General features: G+C 34.0%; 1 protein-coding gene across 1 annotated transcript; it reads left to right on the forward strand.

The window, feature by feature from the left end:
* Positions 1–355: 355 nt before the first annotated feature.
* Positions 356–3042, forward strand: LOC148565823 (uncharacterized). Its single transcript, XM_088487247.1, has 2 exons — positions 356–445; positions 1477–3042. The coding sequence occupies exons 1-2, from the start codon at positions 356–358 to the stop codon at positions 3040–3042; spliced, it is 1656 nt and encodes a 551-aa protein (XP_088343373.1).
* Positions 3043–18994: the final 15952 nt, after the last annotated feature.

The raw sequence follows: 18994 nt of genomic DNA on the forward strand, positions 1-18994 counted from the left end.
TGTGGCAGGCCCATTAACTATCTCACAAGCCAAACAATGTTGCTTGTTTCCTTAATGCTCCAAGTAAATGCACAAGTCCATATCCCTATTGCACCATTCAGCAATTGTAAAAGAGCCAAAGCTCATTGCACCGTTCAGCAAAGAATAAAAGGCTATGTGTTGGCAAAAGAAGAAAAGAAAGAAAAGGACATTTGTCAACATCAAGGACAGCTGGGGCTCTAGCAAAGCAACAAGACACAAGAACTCTCACCTCTCCAAGGACAAACAGTAAAGCAAATTTCAGCAAAGGAAAAGCAAAACACAAACTTGCCAAGCAGTAGAGGTAGTGGGTGAAGCTCCTCGTATGACAGAGATCATGGAGCAGGATGCAAAAGAAGAGCATGACAAGGAAGAAAGAAACACCAAGGACAGCAGAGGTAGTGGTCGAGCTACTCTAGCAGCTGAGGTGGTGAAGCAAGATGAAGAAAGGACTGCATGCCATCAAGGACAGCTCCAACGAGCAGCTGGCACAAGGAAATGGAAGAGGCAGAAATTCTAAGCAAGCTGAAGATATATATGAAGACTCTTTCCATCATTTCAAGTTAAGAAAGAGGGCACACACATTCAGAGCACCTTCTCTAACATAGAGCTGAAATCTCTTTCTTCTACTCAAGCTTAATTCTGATTTATTGTTATGGCTGTCTTGCGTCATTTTCTGTTTTGAGAAAAGGCAATTTTGTGAGGTTCAAAAGCCAAGAGAGAAAAGGCAAGAGTGATACAGAAATAGCCACTGTTTGTTTTTCTGATGTAATTTGGGTTTATGAACTAGGATTAGTTCCCCTTGCCAAGTTGGGTTAGCACTTGGTGAGAATTGAATCAGTGTAGATTCCCCTTCCAAGTTGGGATAGCACTTTGGGGTTGCTAAGATTTGGTGAAGAAAGCTTAGGGGTAGATACTAGTTGAATTAGGGAGTAATTCAATAGTATTGGTGTATGTAACCAGAGAATTATAGTGAAAATTCCACCATGGTTTGTGGTGGAGACTGGATGTAGGATTCATGGCACAAGGAATCCGAACCAGGATACATGCTGGCCTCTTTCTCCTCTTCTCTGCACTTTTAACTTTCTGCGTATGAGATTATTTCAAATAATCTCCTGCAACTCAAGCAACAGCAAAAACAGAGGTTGAAACTTTAAGTTTTAAGCCAACTTGATTCAACCCCCCTTTCTCAAGTTCAATTAGAACCATCAATTGGTATCTAGAGCAAGGTCTCAAGAAGGCAAGCTTCACAGCTTGGAGTAAAGATCCATGGCCAACAACATGAATCCCAACATAGTGGCTTTCACTCTCACTGAAGGGCAGTCCAACAACAGACCTCCCTACTTCAATGGCAGCAACTACTCTTACTGGAAAGAGAGAATGAGAATCTTCGTGCAGTCGATCGACTACAACATCTGGAAGATCATTCTCAATGGTCCAGACATTCCTACCAAATAGAATGCTGATGGAGAAGTTGTGGCAAAGGAGGACAGCGAATGGACAGATGAAGAAAAGAAGAAGGTTGAACTCAATGCCAAGGCAATCAACCTGATGCACTGTGCAATCAGCTTTGAAGAGTTCAGAAAAGTGTCAAGGTGCAAAACGGCTAAAGAAATCTGGGATAAGCTCAGACTCACTCATGAAGGCACTAAGCAAGTAAGGGAGACCAGAATTGACATGCTGATGAAGGAGTATGAAATGTTCAGTATGAAGGAAGATGAGAGCATCGATCAAATGTTCGAAAGGTTCTCAATAATCATCAACAATCTGGACGCTATGGGAAGAAACTACTCTGAAGAAACCTTGGTAAGGAAGATTCTGAGGAGTCTTACCAAGAAATGGGAAGTGAAAAGCACAGCCATCTCTGAAAGGAATGATTTGATCAAAATCACCTATGATGAGCTGAGAGGCAAGCTGCTGGCTTATGAAACCACTCACATGTCTCAAGACAAAGATGACAAAAAGAAAAGTATAGCACTAAAATCAAGAATGACAGCCCAAGGAGAAGAATCTGATGACAGTTTCTCAGATGAAGAAATGGTGCTCTTTGCAAGAAAAATGAGAAGATTACTGAGATACAAAAACAAAGGCAAAGGAAGTTCCTCATCCAAAGATGTCAAGAAAGATCAAGTCAAGTTCACATGCCATCACTGCAAGGAGCCTGGTCACTTCAAGTCAGATTGCCCTCAACTTAAGAAAGGCGAAAAATCCAAGAAAGACAAAAGGAAGGTGATGATGGCAACATGGGAGGACTTGGAGAACGACACCAGCTCAGAGAGCTCAGATCAAGAAGCTCAACTATGTCTGATGGCAGATCATAATGATGAAGATGAGGTAGATCTCTCTGACTTATCTATTGATGAACTGCACTACATTATCAAAGACATTTCTGTGAACTCTAAGAAACTCTTGGATAAGTATGCTAAATGTAAGAAAGAAAATGAGGCTTGGAGGACAGAAAATGATCTTCTTTTGAAAAAGGTTAAGGCAAATGAAACTAGCAATGAAAAGTTTTTAAAAGAAGAAAACATTGCCTTGCGAGCTGAATTAGAAAAATACAAGCTCAAGCATGAAGTTACTGCTTCCACTGATTTGATTTCTGAAAACAAAAAGCTGAATGAACAAATAAAAAATTTGAATGAAGACTTAGCAAAGTTTGTTCAAGGTTCTCAAAATCTTAACAAACTACTTGCTAGTCAAAGGTTTGTATCTAAAAAATCTGGACTTGGATTCATAGAGGAAAACAAGGCTGTCTTCAAACAAAACTTTAAAAAATCTGAAGCCTCCTCTTCCAAGCTTTTCAAACCAAAAGGATTCAGCAAACCTAAAAAATCAGTAAGCAAGAATCATTGCTACAAGTGCAACAGAAATGGTCATGATCCTCCTCAATGTTTCATCTTTCTTAAGTCTTTTGGTAATGATAATAAATTATATAAAGTTGTTCATGATTATAATGCTCTTGGGCAACCAAGAAGATTTCACATCAAAGGATCCAAATGGATTTGGATACCTAAGGTTAGTTGAAGAACATGCAGGTTCGCCTTGCATCCAAGAAGAAAATGGACATGTGGTATCTTGATAGTGGATGTTCAAGGCATATGACCGGAAGGGATACTTTCTTCATTAAACTCAACAAGTATAATGGAGGATTTGTCACTTTTGGAGATAATGGTAAAGGTAAAATAATTGCCATTGGTAAGGTTGGCAAAGATTTTTCAACTTGCATTGATAGTGTCTTCTTAGTTGATGGGTTAAAGCATAATCTATTGAGCATAAGTCAATTGTGTGACCTTGGGTATGCTGTAACCTTTAGGAAATCTGATTGTAGAGTCATAAATGAGAAAACAGGGGCAGTTTTATTTGTTGCCAAAAGAAGTGACAATGTTTATGGTATCACTCTAGATGATCTAAAAGTTCAAAATGTAACTTGTTTCTCTTCAATGGAATCTAAAAAATGGATGTGGCATAAGAGGTTAGGACATGCTAGCATGTTCCAAATCTCTAAGCTTGTAAAGAGAAGCTTAGTTAGAGGTCTTCCTAATATAAAATTTGACAAGGATATCACTTGTGATGCTTGTCAAATGGGTAAACAAATTAAAACCTCTTTCAAACCCAAGGAAGATGTCTCTACTAAGAAACCATTGGAGTTGTTACATCTTGATCTGTTTGGACCAACTAGGACTCAAAGTCTTGGAGGAAAGAGTTATGGCATGTTAATTGTGGATGACTATACTAGATTTGGCTGGGTGTTCTTTCTTGCTCATAAACATGAGGCCTTTTCTGTTTTTGAAAAATTCAGCAAAAAGATTCAAAATGAAAAAGATTCAAAAATTATTTCAATAAGAAGTGATCATGGTAAAAAATTTGAAAATCAATACTTTGAATCTTTTTGTGATGAACAAGGCATATCACATAACTTCTCTTGTCCAAGAATACCTCAATAAAATGGTGTTGTGGAAAGAAGAAATAGAAGTTTACAAGAAATGGCTAGAGCTATGTTATGTGAATATGAAATTCCCAAGTTCTTGTGGGCTGAAGCTATGAATACAGCTTGCTATGTTCTAAATAGAACCATCATTAGGAAGTTTTTGAAGAAAACCCCATATGAACTTTGGAAAGGGCATCCTCCCAATCTTAGTTATTTTCATGTGTTTGGCTGTAAGTGTTTCATTCTGAATGTCAAAGAAAATTTAGGAAAATTTGATCCTAAAACACATGAAGGGATTTTTCTTGGTTACTCCACAAATAGCAAGGCCTATAGAGTTTATAACAAGAACTCCAAAACTGTTGAGGAAACCATGCATGTCACTTTCTGTGAGACTAACATTATTCCTAGTGTTTGCTTAGATGATAGTCCAGGTTTTGAAGCTGAACTACCCAAGAATGATGAGCCAGTTCAACAAAATTCAAGTTCTCAGGAAGCTGCACCTACTAGCAACGAAAATTCCAATTCTGCAGGAGACAATTTGGAATTATCTCCTGTTGCTGCAGAAAATACTGATGCAGAGGCCATTGTTGATCAAGAGGAACCTGTATCCTCACACCAGTCAAAAAGACCAAGAGAATGGAGGTTTCTGAAAAACTATCCTGAAGAGTTCATAATAGGAAATCCATCCACTGGCAGGACTACCCGTTCATCTTTGAAAAGAGCCGAATCCACCAACCTTGCTCTCTTATCAAAGATTGAACCACAAAACATCCAAGAAGCTCTTGCTGATCCTTCATGGGTGCTAGCTATGAAGGAAGAATTGCTGCAATTTGAGAAGAACCAGGTCTGGTCATTAGTGCCTTATCCAAATGGAAAGAAAGTCACTGGCACTAAGTGGATTTTCAGAAACAAACTGGGTGAAGATGGATCCATAGTCCGAAACAAAGATAGATTGGTCGCTCAAGGATATGATCAAGAGGAAGGGATTGATTTCGATGAATCCTTTGCACCTGTAGCTCGAATGGAAGCCATCAGATTGCTCCTTGCATATGCTGCTCATTGTGGCTTCAAGTTGTTCCAAATGGACGTAAACTGTGCTTTTCTCAATGGCATAATAAATAGAGAGGTTTATATGGCTCAACCACCTGGGTTTGAAAACAAATCTTTTCCTAACCATATTTTCAAACTAGCTAAGGCCTTATATGGTTTGAGACAAGCTCCTAGAGCTTGGTATGAGAGGCTTAGCTCATTTTTGTTGAAAAATAATTTTCAAAGAGGAGCCACTGACACCATTTTATTTATTAGGAACTATCATGATCATTTTATTCTTGTGCAAGTTTATGTTGATGATATTATATTTGGTTCGGCTAATGAGAATTTGTGTGCAGATTTTGCTAAGCTTATGACCAATGAATTTGATATGAGCATGATGGGAGAACTCAATTTCTTCCTAGGCTTGCAAATCAAGCAAACTGCAGAAGGCATATTCATCCATCAAGAAAAATATGCAAAAGAACTTGTCAAGAAGTTTGGGCTGGACTGTGCTAAGCCTATGGGAACCCCCATGCATCCTAACATCAAGCTTGATAAGAATGAACATGGTAGAGATGTTGATGAGACACGTTACAGAGGGATGATTGGATCCCTAATGTATCTAACCTCCTCAAGGCCTGATATCATCCAAAGTGTTGGAGTCTGCTCAAGGTTTCAATCAAAGCCTAAGGAGTCACATCTCTCCGCTGTCAAGAGGATCATCCGATATGTACTTTGTACCACTAATTATGGTTTATGGTTTCCTAAGACTGATTCTTTTCAATTAGTGGGTTTCTGTGATGCATATTTTGCTGGGGATAGGACTGATAGAAGAAGCACAAGTGGCATGTGCTGCTTTCTTGGGAAATCTCTCATTGTTTGGTCTAGCAAAAAGCAAGCTACGGTAGCACTGTCAACAGCCGAAGCTGAGTATATTACAGCCTCCTCTTGTTGTTCTCAATTATTATGGCTGAAAACTCAACTAGCTGACTATAAATTGAATGTCTCAAATATTCCATTATTTTGTGACAACATGAGTGCTATCAATATTTCCAAAAACCCTGTTTTGCACTTTAGAACAAAGCACATTGAAGTTCGTTTTCATTCTATAAGAGAACATGTGCAAAATGGAAATTTAGATATTCAGTTTGTTAATTCTGAGGGTCAGCTAGCTGATATATTCACCAAACCATTGATAGAGGAGAGGTTCTGCAAGTTAAGAACTGAAATGGGCATTCTAACTTCATCTCTGTTTTCTTAATGTTTCTGATAATGAGATCTTTTGTGTTTTGTCTCTTGAATCGCGGTGAGATTTTTTGGCAGATGATGAGTAACCTTCATTGAGTCACTATGAAGCCTACTGGATTCAAGCCTGAATGATGAACATCTCGTGCTGGAGCAGTCTCGACATATGGGCTTTCTTTACTGAATCCAATTGAGCCCATTTCATAGTTGCTTTTTCATTTCTTTTGAAAATAAGTTTTTGGGCCTCATTTAAAATTTGTTTTCAAATCCAAACTTTATTTTGCTTTTGTTCCCATCTGCAACGTACAACAATTACAGCTGTTACTTCCTATACGTTTTCAAAGTTGGGATTTTTATTTTTTCAAGTAAAGAAAACAGCTCCCAAGCGTCGCCAAACTGATGACAGCACTGATTTTTATTTTTATTTCTTCTCCATCATGGTGCTGAGCGCAAAAGGAATCAAGTTTTGGAGGAAAATGCTCTCAAGAAGACCAAAGGAAGGATTCGCATTCTGAGGGACTTTGTGGAGGATGTTGAGGTTGGCCTCACCACATCTGACAATGAGGGGGAGGACAATGGAACCTCTGATGAATCCAACTCTGATGCCTAGCTCTTGTTATCTCATCTGCAAATATGACTTGTTTTCATTTTGAACTTGTTTATTTTATTTTTTTTGGATGACTGTAACAGACTTAAACCACTCTGCTACTTGAACTATATGCACTGGCCACTAACAAATTTTGTGCAGGTTTTTATTTCCTTTCCTCCCTTGATGACAAAAGGGGGAGAAAAGAAAAGGAATGTTAGTTTGGCTTAGGGATTAACAGAAATAGTTAAGAACAATGTTTTGTGGTGCTATGATTTATCCTGGGTTGTGCTTAGTGTTAATTGCTCTGTGCTTTCACTACTGTAATAGATTGTTTGGAAATATTGGTCTTGGCTGTTTTTAAGTTTTGTTCAGGAAAAGATGTAAGCCATGATTAAGGGGGAGCAATGCTAGCATTCAGGGGGAGCAACTCACAATCCGAATGTCATCAAAGGGAAGTGTTCTTAACTCATTATATTTCTCTTTAATTTCCCTATTTTATCATGTTTGTCATCAAGGGGGAGATTGTTGAGTCTAGTTTTGATTTTGGGTTATGTTATGATGACAAACATTGTTTTGGGTGAAAAGTCCAATATTATTTAATGTGTATTTTATTGTGGCAGGCCCATTAACTATCTCACAAGCCAAACAATGTTGCTTGTTTCCTTAATGCTCCAAGTAAATGCACAAGTCCATATCCCTATTGCACCATTCAGCAATTGTAAAAGAGCCAAAGCTCATTGCATCGTTCAGCAAAGAATAAAAGGCTATGTGTTGGCAAAAGAAGAAAAGAAAGAAAAGGACATCTGTCAACATCAAGGACAGCTGGGGCTCTAGCAAAGAAACAAGACACAAGGACTCTCACCTCTCCAAGGACAAACAGTAAAGCAAATTTCAGCAAAGGAAAAGCAAAACACAAACTTGCCAAGCAGCAGAGGTAGTGGGTGAAGCTCCTCGTATGACAGAGATCATGGAGCAGGATGCAAAAGAAGAGCATGCCAAGGAAGAAAGAAACACCAAGGACAGCAGAGGTAGTGGTCGAGCTACTCCAGCAGCTGAGGTGGTGAAGCAAGATGAAGAAAGGACTGCATGCCATCAAGGACAGCTCCAACGAGCAGCTGACACAAGGAAATGGAAGAGGCAGAAATTCTAAGCAAGCTGAAGATATATATGAAGACTCTTTCCATCATTTCAAGTTAAGAAAGAGGGCACACACATTCAGAGCACCTTCTCTAACATAGAGCTGAAATCTCTTTCTTCTACTCAAGCTTAATTCTGATTTATTGTTATGGCTGTCTTGTGTCATTTTCTGTTTTGAGAAAAGGCAATTTTGTGAGGTTCAAAAGCCAAGAGAGAAAAGGCAAGAGTGATGCAGAAATAGCCACTGTTTGTTTTTCTGATGTAATTTGGGTTTATGAACTAGGATTAGTTCCCCTTGCCAAGTTGGGTTAGCACTTGGTGAGAATTGAATCAGTGTAGATTCCCCTTCCAAGTTGGGATAGTACTTTGGGGTTGCTAAGCTTTGGTGAAGAAAGCTTAGGGGTAGATACTAGTTGAATTAGGGAGTAATTCAATAGTATTGGTGTATGTAACCAGAGAATTATAGTGAAAATTCCACCATGGTTTGTGGTGGAGACTGGATGTAGGATTCATAGCACAAAGAATCCGAACCAGGATACATGCTGGCCTCTTTCTCCTCTTCTCTGCACTTTTAACTTTCTGCGTATGAGATTATTTCAAATAATCTCCTGCAACTCAAGCAACAGCAAAAACAGAGGTTGAAACTTTAAGTTTTAAACCAACTTGATTCAACCCCTTCTCAAGTTCAATTAGAACCATCAGATTTAACAATTCTCATCTATATAACTTTTTTAGATTTACGTAAATTATGTAATTTTTTATTAGATTTGATTTATTTCTGCGTTTTACCCATAATATAATGAACATCAAATTGCGTAATATATTTATAAATTTTAAGGCTAAACTGTATAGTCACCTATATAAAAAAAAGTACTTAGCTTATAAATATAGTCACCTTTTCATTTTTAGTATAGAATAATACAAAGATTGTCTTCATTTAGAAGCACTCAAGTCAACACGGTTTTTAAATGAAGTGAACAAGATTATAATATAGTAGTTCAAGTATACTCAATTAAGTATTTGTTTATTTCATATTAGAACTTTTTCAAGGAAAAACATGATAATATGTGTTTAAAAAAATGAAAATAAGAAAGTGGGTGTGTTTTGGGAACACCTGCATATGGTGATGTAACAGACATATCTGGTGAGATCACAGCTCATAAGAACTAAGAAGGAATGGACATTATTAAAATGTGGGGGCCAATTGCCACTCCTGTTACACATCATCAGTACTGCGCATTCAGCTTTTATATATATTTTTTTAATTCTGTCCTTTTTAAAGTCATCTTTATTAGGGCAAACGAAGGGGAACAGCCTCTGATGGGGTTGGGGTTGGGGATCGGGAGATTGCAATTATGATCACGATGGTATTGCCAGATAAATTATTAGATGTTTTTTGAAATAAGTTAGGATAGGTAACCAATAATTTTTTTGAATAATATAGATAATAAATTTTAAAATTTGTCTAATTTAAATAAAATATATTATATTTTAAATTATTCATTTAAATTTTAATATTAGAATAATTATCTGTACACCTAATAAATTAAATATTTAATATATCTATTATTTACATTGTTTAATATTTTCATTATCTAAATAATATTTTCCCTTTTGAAATATATTCCAAGAGTGTTATAGAAGTTTTACAACTATATATTTGTTTAAACTAACAGTTTTTCACACAATCAAATTTAAAATATTATTTAATAATATCTTTTCTTAATACAGCATTATTATTTATATATAAAAAAATTATTTATATACTAAAATTAACTACTAAAATTAATTATTATATATTCGTATAATTTAATTTTTTTAATATATATTTAATATTTTAATAAATATATTATATTTTAATAACTTATTTTAACATACACCTAATATAATTATTAGGATAAAACACTTACATAAACTAAACTAATGTCAATATTACATAAATTATCCAAATTAAATAACGTTATATGAATGTCTCAAACCATATTTTTATACAAGTCGAATTAAATTAATTCAAATTATACAATATAGTAGTAAATCGAAACACATTGATTCGAATTAATATGGATCAATGTAAATTGAATCAGCTTGATTCGATTTAAAATTATTTATTTATTCTATATTAACTTTAAAACATAAATATCAATAAGGAAGTTGAATTCAAATAAAATATTAAAAAAATAAAAATAAATAGGAATAAAAATTCAACTTTTGTGTTTTAGTTTAAATTTCAGAAAATCAACATTTTTATAAACTTATGAATTTAAAACAAAACATTAAACGATTTCTAAAAATTCATTAAAAACTATCCTTTGACTTATTAGCATCTAAAAATCATTACCTGGACTTTTGATATTGAAAAAGTTAGGGTTAAATACGATTTTGGTCCCTAAAGTAGGGGTTAAAATTTTATTTTGTCCTCAGCCTTTTTTTGGCTACAAAATAGTTCCAAAAGTTTAACTTAGTTTTAAAATTGTCCTTCAAACTAAAATACCCTTCCACTTCCCCTCAAATTCAACTAGAAACAAAGCAGAAATCACAGCAACAATAAAACAACAACTAGAAGCAGAAGAAGAACAAGAACAACAACACTAGCAGGAACAATAATAAAATTAGAAACAAAATTAATGTAATCAGAAGTATAAACAGAATCAGAATCAGAGTGAAACAGAAACATAAACAGAAGCAAAAACATAAAAAAGATATCGAACAGAAGCATAAACACAAAGAAAGACCCAATGTAATTAGAAGCATAATCAAAAGCAAAATCGGATGACTATCTAGTGGTACACGGCAGCAAGAGCAACTCCAATGAAAGGCCCAACCCAAAAAATTAACTGTAATGAAGAAAAGGAGATATGAAATTCAGAAAGAAATGAGTGCAAAAAAAAGCGAAAAATGAAGAAGACATACCTGATCATTCGTGCATGGTCTCTGTTGAAGATGATGGCAGCACCAAGGCTCCTAGCTGGGTTAATCCCAGTTCCAGTGATAGGAATAGTTGCCAAGTGGACCAAGAAGATAGAAAAATCGATCGGAAGCAGCGGTGACCGGCGAGGAGCAACGACGACCGGTGACCGAGCGCGGAGGAGAAGTAGAAATGGCGAGCAGTGAGCGGCGCACGACGTCCACTCTCCCAGATCTGTTGGCGTCGATGTTGTGAGGAGCAACTATGAGGACCCAACGACGAGGAGCAGCGGCGGCGGCGAGATCCAGGAGCAGCGGCGGCGGACTCCCTTCCCCTTCCCTTCCCCACCATCACTTTCCCCTCTTCTTCCATTAAAAACCCACCTCCCCCAGCGTGATTATCCCTTCCCCTATTCCGCAGCCTTTAACTCGTTTTTCTTTTTTCTTTTTTTTTAATTAGGGGTAATTTGGTAATAAAAATTAAAATTTTGATGAAAAGGACGATTTAAAACTAAGTTAAATCTTTGGAACTATTTTGTAGCGAAAAAAAGCCGAAGACGAAATAAATTTTCAGCCCCTATCTTAGGGACGAAAATCGTACTTAATCCAAAAAGTTAATATAAAGTATAACCCTTCAAGGTAGCATAGGAGTTAAAACTTGAATTTTTTTCCGAGTCAAAAGTAATAGATAGTTATAAATTATAAAATGACCAACTATATTTATACAATATGTAATTTGAGAAATAATTAAAAATACAGTATAAATATAGTTGGTCAAATTATATACTGTATAAATATAGTTGGTCATTTTATAATGTATAACTATCTGTTACTTCTGATTCTAAAAGAGTTCAAGTTTTAACTCTTATGCTACCTTGGAGGATTATACTTTATATTAACTTTTTCAATATCAAAAGTTCCGATAATAATTTTTTAGATGTTAATAAGTCAAATGATAATTTTTAATAAATTTTTAGAAATCGTTTAATGCTCGGTTTCAAATTCATAAGTTTATAAAAGTGTAAATTTTGAAATTTGAACTAAAACACAAAAATTGGATTTCTATTCTTATTCATTTTGATTTTTTTGATATTTTATTTGAATTCAAATAAGAGATACTTTCTTATTCATATTTATGTTTTAAAGTTAATATAGAATAAATAAACAATTAACTTGCAGGTAATTTAATTATAATGTAATTTGAATCAATATGTTTCAATTTACTATTATATTATATAATTCGAATGAATTTAATTCGATTTATATAAAAGTATGGTTTGAGATATTCATGTAACATTATTTGATTTTGATTATTTATGTAATATTGGCATTGCCGCATTGGTTTGATTTATGTAAGTGTTTTATTCTAATTATAAATAATCCAATAGTTGTATTTATTTTTATTTTTAAAATTATATGTTGTTTTGATGACGTATCAAATCAATTTCAAAATTCATAAAATTTCTTTAGATTATTCTTGTAGTGAAATGTTGAAATTTAACCATCAAATCATTTATAAAATTTGTTGTGCATAAGAAGCTACTCAACCATAAAAAATAAAATTATGTATTTTTATCTTTATATTTTTCTTTTGGTTAAAAACACACCTTCATAGCTGTTGGATCTTAAAAATTGATAAAATTAAAATTAACAAATAAAATGAAAAGCAATAAGATTGCTCGAGTATCATATTTTAAAATAAAATCATAAAAAAATATATACATGTTATTTGATATAAATATGTTTTATTAATGTGAGAGCCATTACAACCCGCATGTAAAATTTCAATGTTAACTTATATATAGGATAAAACATAATATAATTGTACATAAAAAACTGAGTAAAATGTATAATAATGCCCAATTTTCAAAGTATAACATGTGATAACATGTGGAAGAGCAATGTCCAAACTCAATGCTAACCATGTTCGTCGTAGTTAGATTTAGCGATGATCTAGTCGAATCGATTAATTAATGTGTTTGCAATAATTAAGTCTTGTACAAAAAACACACTTTCGTGCCATGTCCAAATTTTCAATAGATATGGAAGATATGGTCTATCAAATCTAGATTCTTCCAGCATTGTAATCATTATAAAAATTTGGATAGCAGGGGATGACGACGTCTGTGCTAGTGGGTGAGGGTACTGATGGAGGAGAAAGACAACCTGAGAAGAAGCAAGAGAAAGCTTAGAACTGATGGAGACCATGAGTTCACTCAAACGGCCAGGAGAGAGGAGATTGAGAAGATGGTGGAAGCTCCATCCACTAAGAGGTCCTATGCCAACTAACATGCTAAAAGGTCCAGACTGTGTATGACACTGACTCGGAGGAAGAACAGTACAAAAACTTTTGGTTAAAATGATAATATTTTGGGATAATTACCGCAGTTTTAATTATCATTATACTCAAAAACGGTATTTTTCTAAAACGTTATAATCTGAAGTGCCATTTTGGATATTATGACAGTTTATTTAAAAACCGTCATAATTATTATGATTAAAACAGTAGTTTTTGTAACGTTTAAATGGTAGTTTTTATAGTTTAACGTGGCGGTTAGAAACCGTCATAATCATTGAATTAAAATGGTGTTTTCTTTGTTTAAAATAGTAGTTAAAAATCGTCATAATTACTAGATTAAAATGACATTTTTTCGTTGTTTCAAATGGCAATTGAAACCATCATTTTTACCGAGTTAAAATGATAATTTTATTCGTTTAAAATAACATTTTAATCGTTATTTTACCTTATTAAAATGTGATTATATGTCATTTAAAGTTTATTTTTACCAAATTAAAATAATAATTTTTTATCGTTTAAAATAGTGACTAAACACTACAACAAAAATTACTTTTTAGCGGTAAATTTTTAATGGTAATAATACAATGGCTAATATTTCTCTTATTTAACCTATGTTTTTGTGGCCATTCACTATAAGAAAAATGTTGAATACTATCGGAATTATCATCGGAAAAACGAATAAAATTTGATGGTAAGTTCATTACCGATAAATTTACCGATGGAAGGAATCTGACGGTATAAACATTGCCGGTAACCAATTATCGTCGGATTTTTTTGTCCGACGGTAATTACTGTCAGACTCTGCGACGGATTACCTGCCCAAAAAACTATTTGGTTATTGGCGGATTTTTTGGAGGTAACGTTGGCGCCACAATATCATGTTTCCTGCACTATTACCGTCGGATTATGTCCTCGGTAAATCAAACGGTAATGTCAATTTTTTTAATTTTTTTCTTTTTGTTTTTAATTTATTATATGAATTTATTTTTCATACAATTAGTGTTCAAATTATAAATAATAGAAACTAATTATGTAATATTAAATATCAAATGTTCAAATAAATTAAAAGTCAAATAAATCAAATACAATGAAACAATAAAACAAAGCCCTGATCACTAAAGATCTTGGTAGTCGTCATCGTCATTCCCGTGGTCCTTTTGAGGCGGCGGAGAAGGTGGTGATGTCTATGTCCCACCAGTAGTACCTCTACCACCCGAAGTGCCGCTACCACCGTCGCGCATCTGAGCCTGGCACACCGCTCCATCCGCTGAAGCCGCTCCAACTGCTCCCTCCACTCCAGCCTGAGGTCATCCGTGTCCGTCACGCGTGTGAGGATCTTCTGATACCTCTTCCAAGTCTCGGTCAGCTCCAAAGTCTGTTCGTGAAGACTCTGGGTGAGCTCCTACACCTGCAGCCTCAAATCAAAGCCTTCCTCAGGATTGACAGTTTGACTAGGGGCAAAGGCGGATGATGGCCTCAATTTGGAGGTGCGGAGGTTGTTAGCGAAGAACAACCCCAGCCCGTATACGCAGTTCTTATACGGCACTAAGGCGGTCTTGCGCCAAACTGCATTGGGATCGACGACTGAAGTAGCGGAGCCACTGACGTCCTCCACTTCGGTAAGATTGCTGAGTTGCGGCTTCCTGTCTCTGCGTATAGGACTCCTGTGTAATACATGTTATTATGATTAGGATGACACTATACAGTTAATTGAAAAGTTTATATCACAATATCAGATGTTTACTCACATAATGATATGTGAACTGTTGATCAGCAAATCTCTCTTTGTTCTCCTTCAAAATGTGGGTATACTTGAAGGTCTTAACCAATGTCGTATTATGATCCAACAACTTCGACTACATATGTTGCATTGAAACAATATATTAGGATGTCTACTAATGATATGTCAAAGAATTTAACTAAGTTAATAACAAAATTAGAAAAGCTACATACTAGCCGGGCCTTAGTCTTCATGAAGGTCGCTGAGTCACCGGTATACTTGGACGACTTGGCCGATGCCCTGTTAGCTTTATTTGTGAAACGCCGATGCTTGAACCCCTTATCGGTCTCGTGGTATACGTACAGAGCCTTCTTAATTTCCAGGGAGAGCCAGGTAGTGAGGTGATCGTGCTTCTCATGTACATCCTCCAGCATCTGTTGCAGCTGCCTACCCATTTGATGGTCTTATATCTTTCTGATAAGGGCATCATGCTCCTTTTCCCATATAAAGAGAAGCTACACAAAGAAACTTTAAAATTAGTTCATCAAAATATATCGTATTAAACAAAATAGAATATATAAACCAGCTAATAGGGTTTGACTATATTAAGCTTTTACCGCCCACTTCTAAAATCATCGCTCTCTGGTCTTAGTGGGGATCTTCTTGTAGCTCGGCCATGGATGGTTGTACATCAGCTTGATGACATTGGTCATCTCCTGAGTACATGCGTTATTGTTTGGCGCAAACCTATCAACAATTTACAAACAAACTAATATGGCAATATAAATTAAAACTTCAGAAGCAAAGAACTATAATATATAGAGTTTTTTTTATAAATTTCGATAGAGTTTTATCTATAATTGGAATGTGCCACAAACTCTATCCATCAACAATTAACTTAAACAGCACCAATTGTCAAAAGTCAATGAACAACAGTCAATAATCAAGGAGCAACATCCATAAATCCACTAAAACTAGAATCAATAATAAAAAATCAACAATCAGGATATATCAAACACTTTTAACACATAAAAGACTTAAAAGTAGTACTTACGTCGTTCAGCCATCAGGCCAAATCGTCAACCGTATGATGAGAGGTGGCGGAGGGGCATCAGGTGGCTGGCTTCCGTGAGAGGATTCTGGCGCCGCAGCGTCCGTCGCTGGAGGTGGCGTTGTCAAGACAGTGGGCTGCTGAGCGGATGGAGGCAGCGTTATCACCGTAGAGGCGGGACGTAATTGGGGTTAGGCACCATGATGAACGGCTTTTCTGATGCACCCGTAATCTGTGACGTTACTGGGATAGTTGAATTAGAGGGAAAGGATCCATAATTCCCAGGGGTACTGGTAGAAACCCTCCTTCTACTACAACCACGACCATAACCACTAGGCTAATCCGTAATACCTCTACCTATCGCCATGTCTACAAAGAGCATACCAATTAAAATGTGCTAAACATATTCACAACATCATTCAAAATACTTAATTAAAATACACTACGTTAAACTTAGTTAAAAAAATACGTTATCTGTTGAAATCAAATAAAACAAAAGAGGTAAGTGCACATTCCTCTTTTATTTATTACTATAAGTAGTAGATAATTTTTGTTAAAAACATACAAAGTATTTTTAAAATATAGAAATACTAGACAAATAATTTTTTTTAACCAAGTTCAACCAAATTAAATTTATGTACCTCCATTTTTTCTTTGTATGTTCTTCTTCTTCTAAAAAAAATAAGAAAAAGCTACAACATTTTTTTATGTGCGCAATTCTTTTTCAACGTCGTTGTTATTGTCATCGTTGTCTTCTACTTCTATTTCTTCCTGCAAAAAAGAGTAAGAAAAAACTACAGCACTCTGTTTTATGTGTGACGTTTAAGAAAATTCGGTGACAAATTTAAAATTTTCTGTTACTATTAAAAAATTCCAGTGCTATTTTTTCCAAACAACTCCTCCTCCTCATCCTCCTTCTTCTTTTCATAGTTTTTCTTGTTTCACACTCTCATAATTCTTATTGTTTTACCCTCTGAGAAGAATAAAAATATAAAAAGAAAAAAATTAAACAAAAAGAGAAAAAAAGAAAAAGAAAAAATTATGAAACTTTTATTTTATTGTTTAATTTATCCTTTTTGACAATAAACACAATAACTTTTAAAGGAAAAAGACATAAATTTTATAAATAAAAACATAGAAATTCTGCAACAGAAAAGAAAGAAAGACGAATAAGAAAAAGCAAAAAAGATTGCATCATTCTATTTTATGTGTCATAGTTAAGAAATTTTGGTACTATTTTTCTGTTTTATGTTTTTTCCAAATAACTCCTCCTCCTCATCCTTCTTATTTTCATAGTTCTTTCTGTTTCACACTCACATACTTCTTGTTGTTTTATCCTCTAAGAAGAATAAAAATAAAAATAAAAATAGAAAAAAAATAAAAAAAAATAAATAAAAAGAAAAAATTATGTAACTTTTATTTTATTTTATTTTTTGGTTTATCCTTTTTGACAATAAATAAACACAAATTTAAAAAAAAAAACGTAACTTTATAAATAAAAATACAGACATTCTTCACGAAGAAAAAAGAAAGAAGAAGAATAAAAATCCAAAAAAAAAAAAAAAAACTATAGCATTAAGTCCAAAACCTTAAAAAATTTTGGTGTCAAAATTTAAAACTTCTTTTGTCAAAGTTAATAACTTTATGTACCTTTAAAATTTTCAGTGCTGTTTTTTATGGGAAGAAGAAAAAGTGTGATTTCATGTGCATGTCTATGAGAGATTTATGTTGGGTTTAAACAAATTTGATTGGACTTAGTTGATAAAAATACTTAGATATGTAATAATTAGTATTTTTATTTAAATTAAATAAATATAAAATTTACGAAGATATATAAAGTATAAAATAATTACATAAATACACACTCGATTATTAGGAGGATTTTGAAAATTGAACACATTTTGGGTATTGAAACTCCAATCTGTGTCAAAAGAGTTAAATGAGGTCTCAGTACCCGAGATACATGCAAAAATAGAAATATGAGCTCAGTATCCGAGATATACACTTGGTGACTCAGTACCCGAGCTGGTCATTTTTTATTTCAATGGTGTTTTTGATAGAACATATGGGTATGAGTTTGATCATAGTGTTAAGGCAGTTGGTTATGGTACAAATAAAAATGGTACTAATTATTAGATGGTTAAGAACTCAGAATGGGGTGAGGGAGGGTACATAAGGATGAAAAGAGGCATATGTACTCGTCTTGGATTATATGGAATGGTCATGGATGCTTTTTATCCCATTGCATAACTGTTTTCGATGAATTCAAGTTTTTCTGACGAGTATGTTATTTATTTTAGGTTCCAATGGTATTTATATATGGTTTAATTATTCTGTTGGTCCTTATAGTTTTGCGAAATTTTCAATTAGGTCCCTATACTTTTTTTCTTTTTAATTGAGTCCTTGCACCAATTTTTTTTAATTGGGTCCCACACTTTTTTTCCCTTTTATTTAGGTCCCTATACCAATTCTTTTTTTTAGTTGGGTCCCTATAAAATTAATTAGTTAAGCCAATTACTACTAAGAGGGACTTAATTGAAAAAAAAAATAGTGCAGGGACCCAGTTAAAAAGAAAAAAAGTATAGGGACCTAATTAAAAATTTCACGAAACTATAAGGACCAACAGAGTAATTAAACCTTTATATATTAAAAAAAATATTTTTATTTTATTAATAAATAATAAATAAATTAAAAATTAATATTTTAGAAAAAAGTAAGGTCTTTTTATAAATAATGAATAGGTATATTTATTTTTATTAAAATAAATTAAATTATTAATTAAATATACTCGTATTATTATACTGATTATTTATGAGTACTGACAAATTATTATATTTAATTATTTATACTCGTATATTTGATTATTATACTCATATATTTGATAATTTATAATTAAATTATTTATGATTATTTTAAAAGAGTACTATAATAAAATTATTGTCTCTTAGATATTATTGTGTGATATTATTATATTAATTTTATATTGTATAGATACTATTTTTCCATACCAATATAGAAGATTGCCTTATTAGATTAAGCATAGTTATCAAAACCAAATCGATGATCGAACC

Source organism: Arachis ipaensis, chromosome B5 (assembly GCF_059453495.1).
Source record: "Arachis ipaensis isolate K30076 ecotype BB chromosome B5, ASM5945349v1, whole genome shotgun sequence".
NCBI classification, from domain to species: Eukaryota; Viridiplantae; Streptophyta; class Magnoliopsida; order Fabales; family Fabaceae; genus Arachis; species Arachis ipaensis.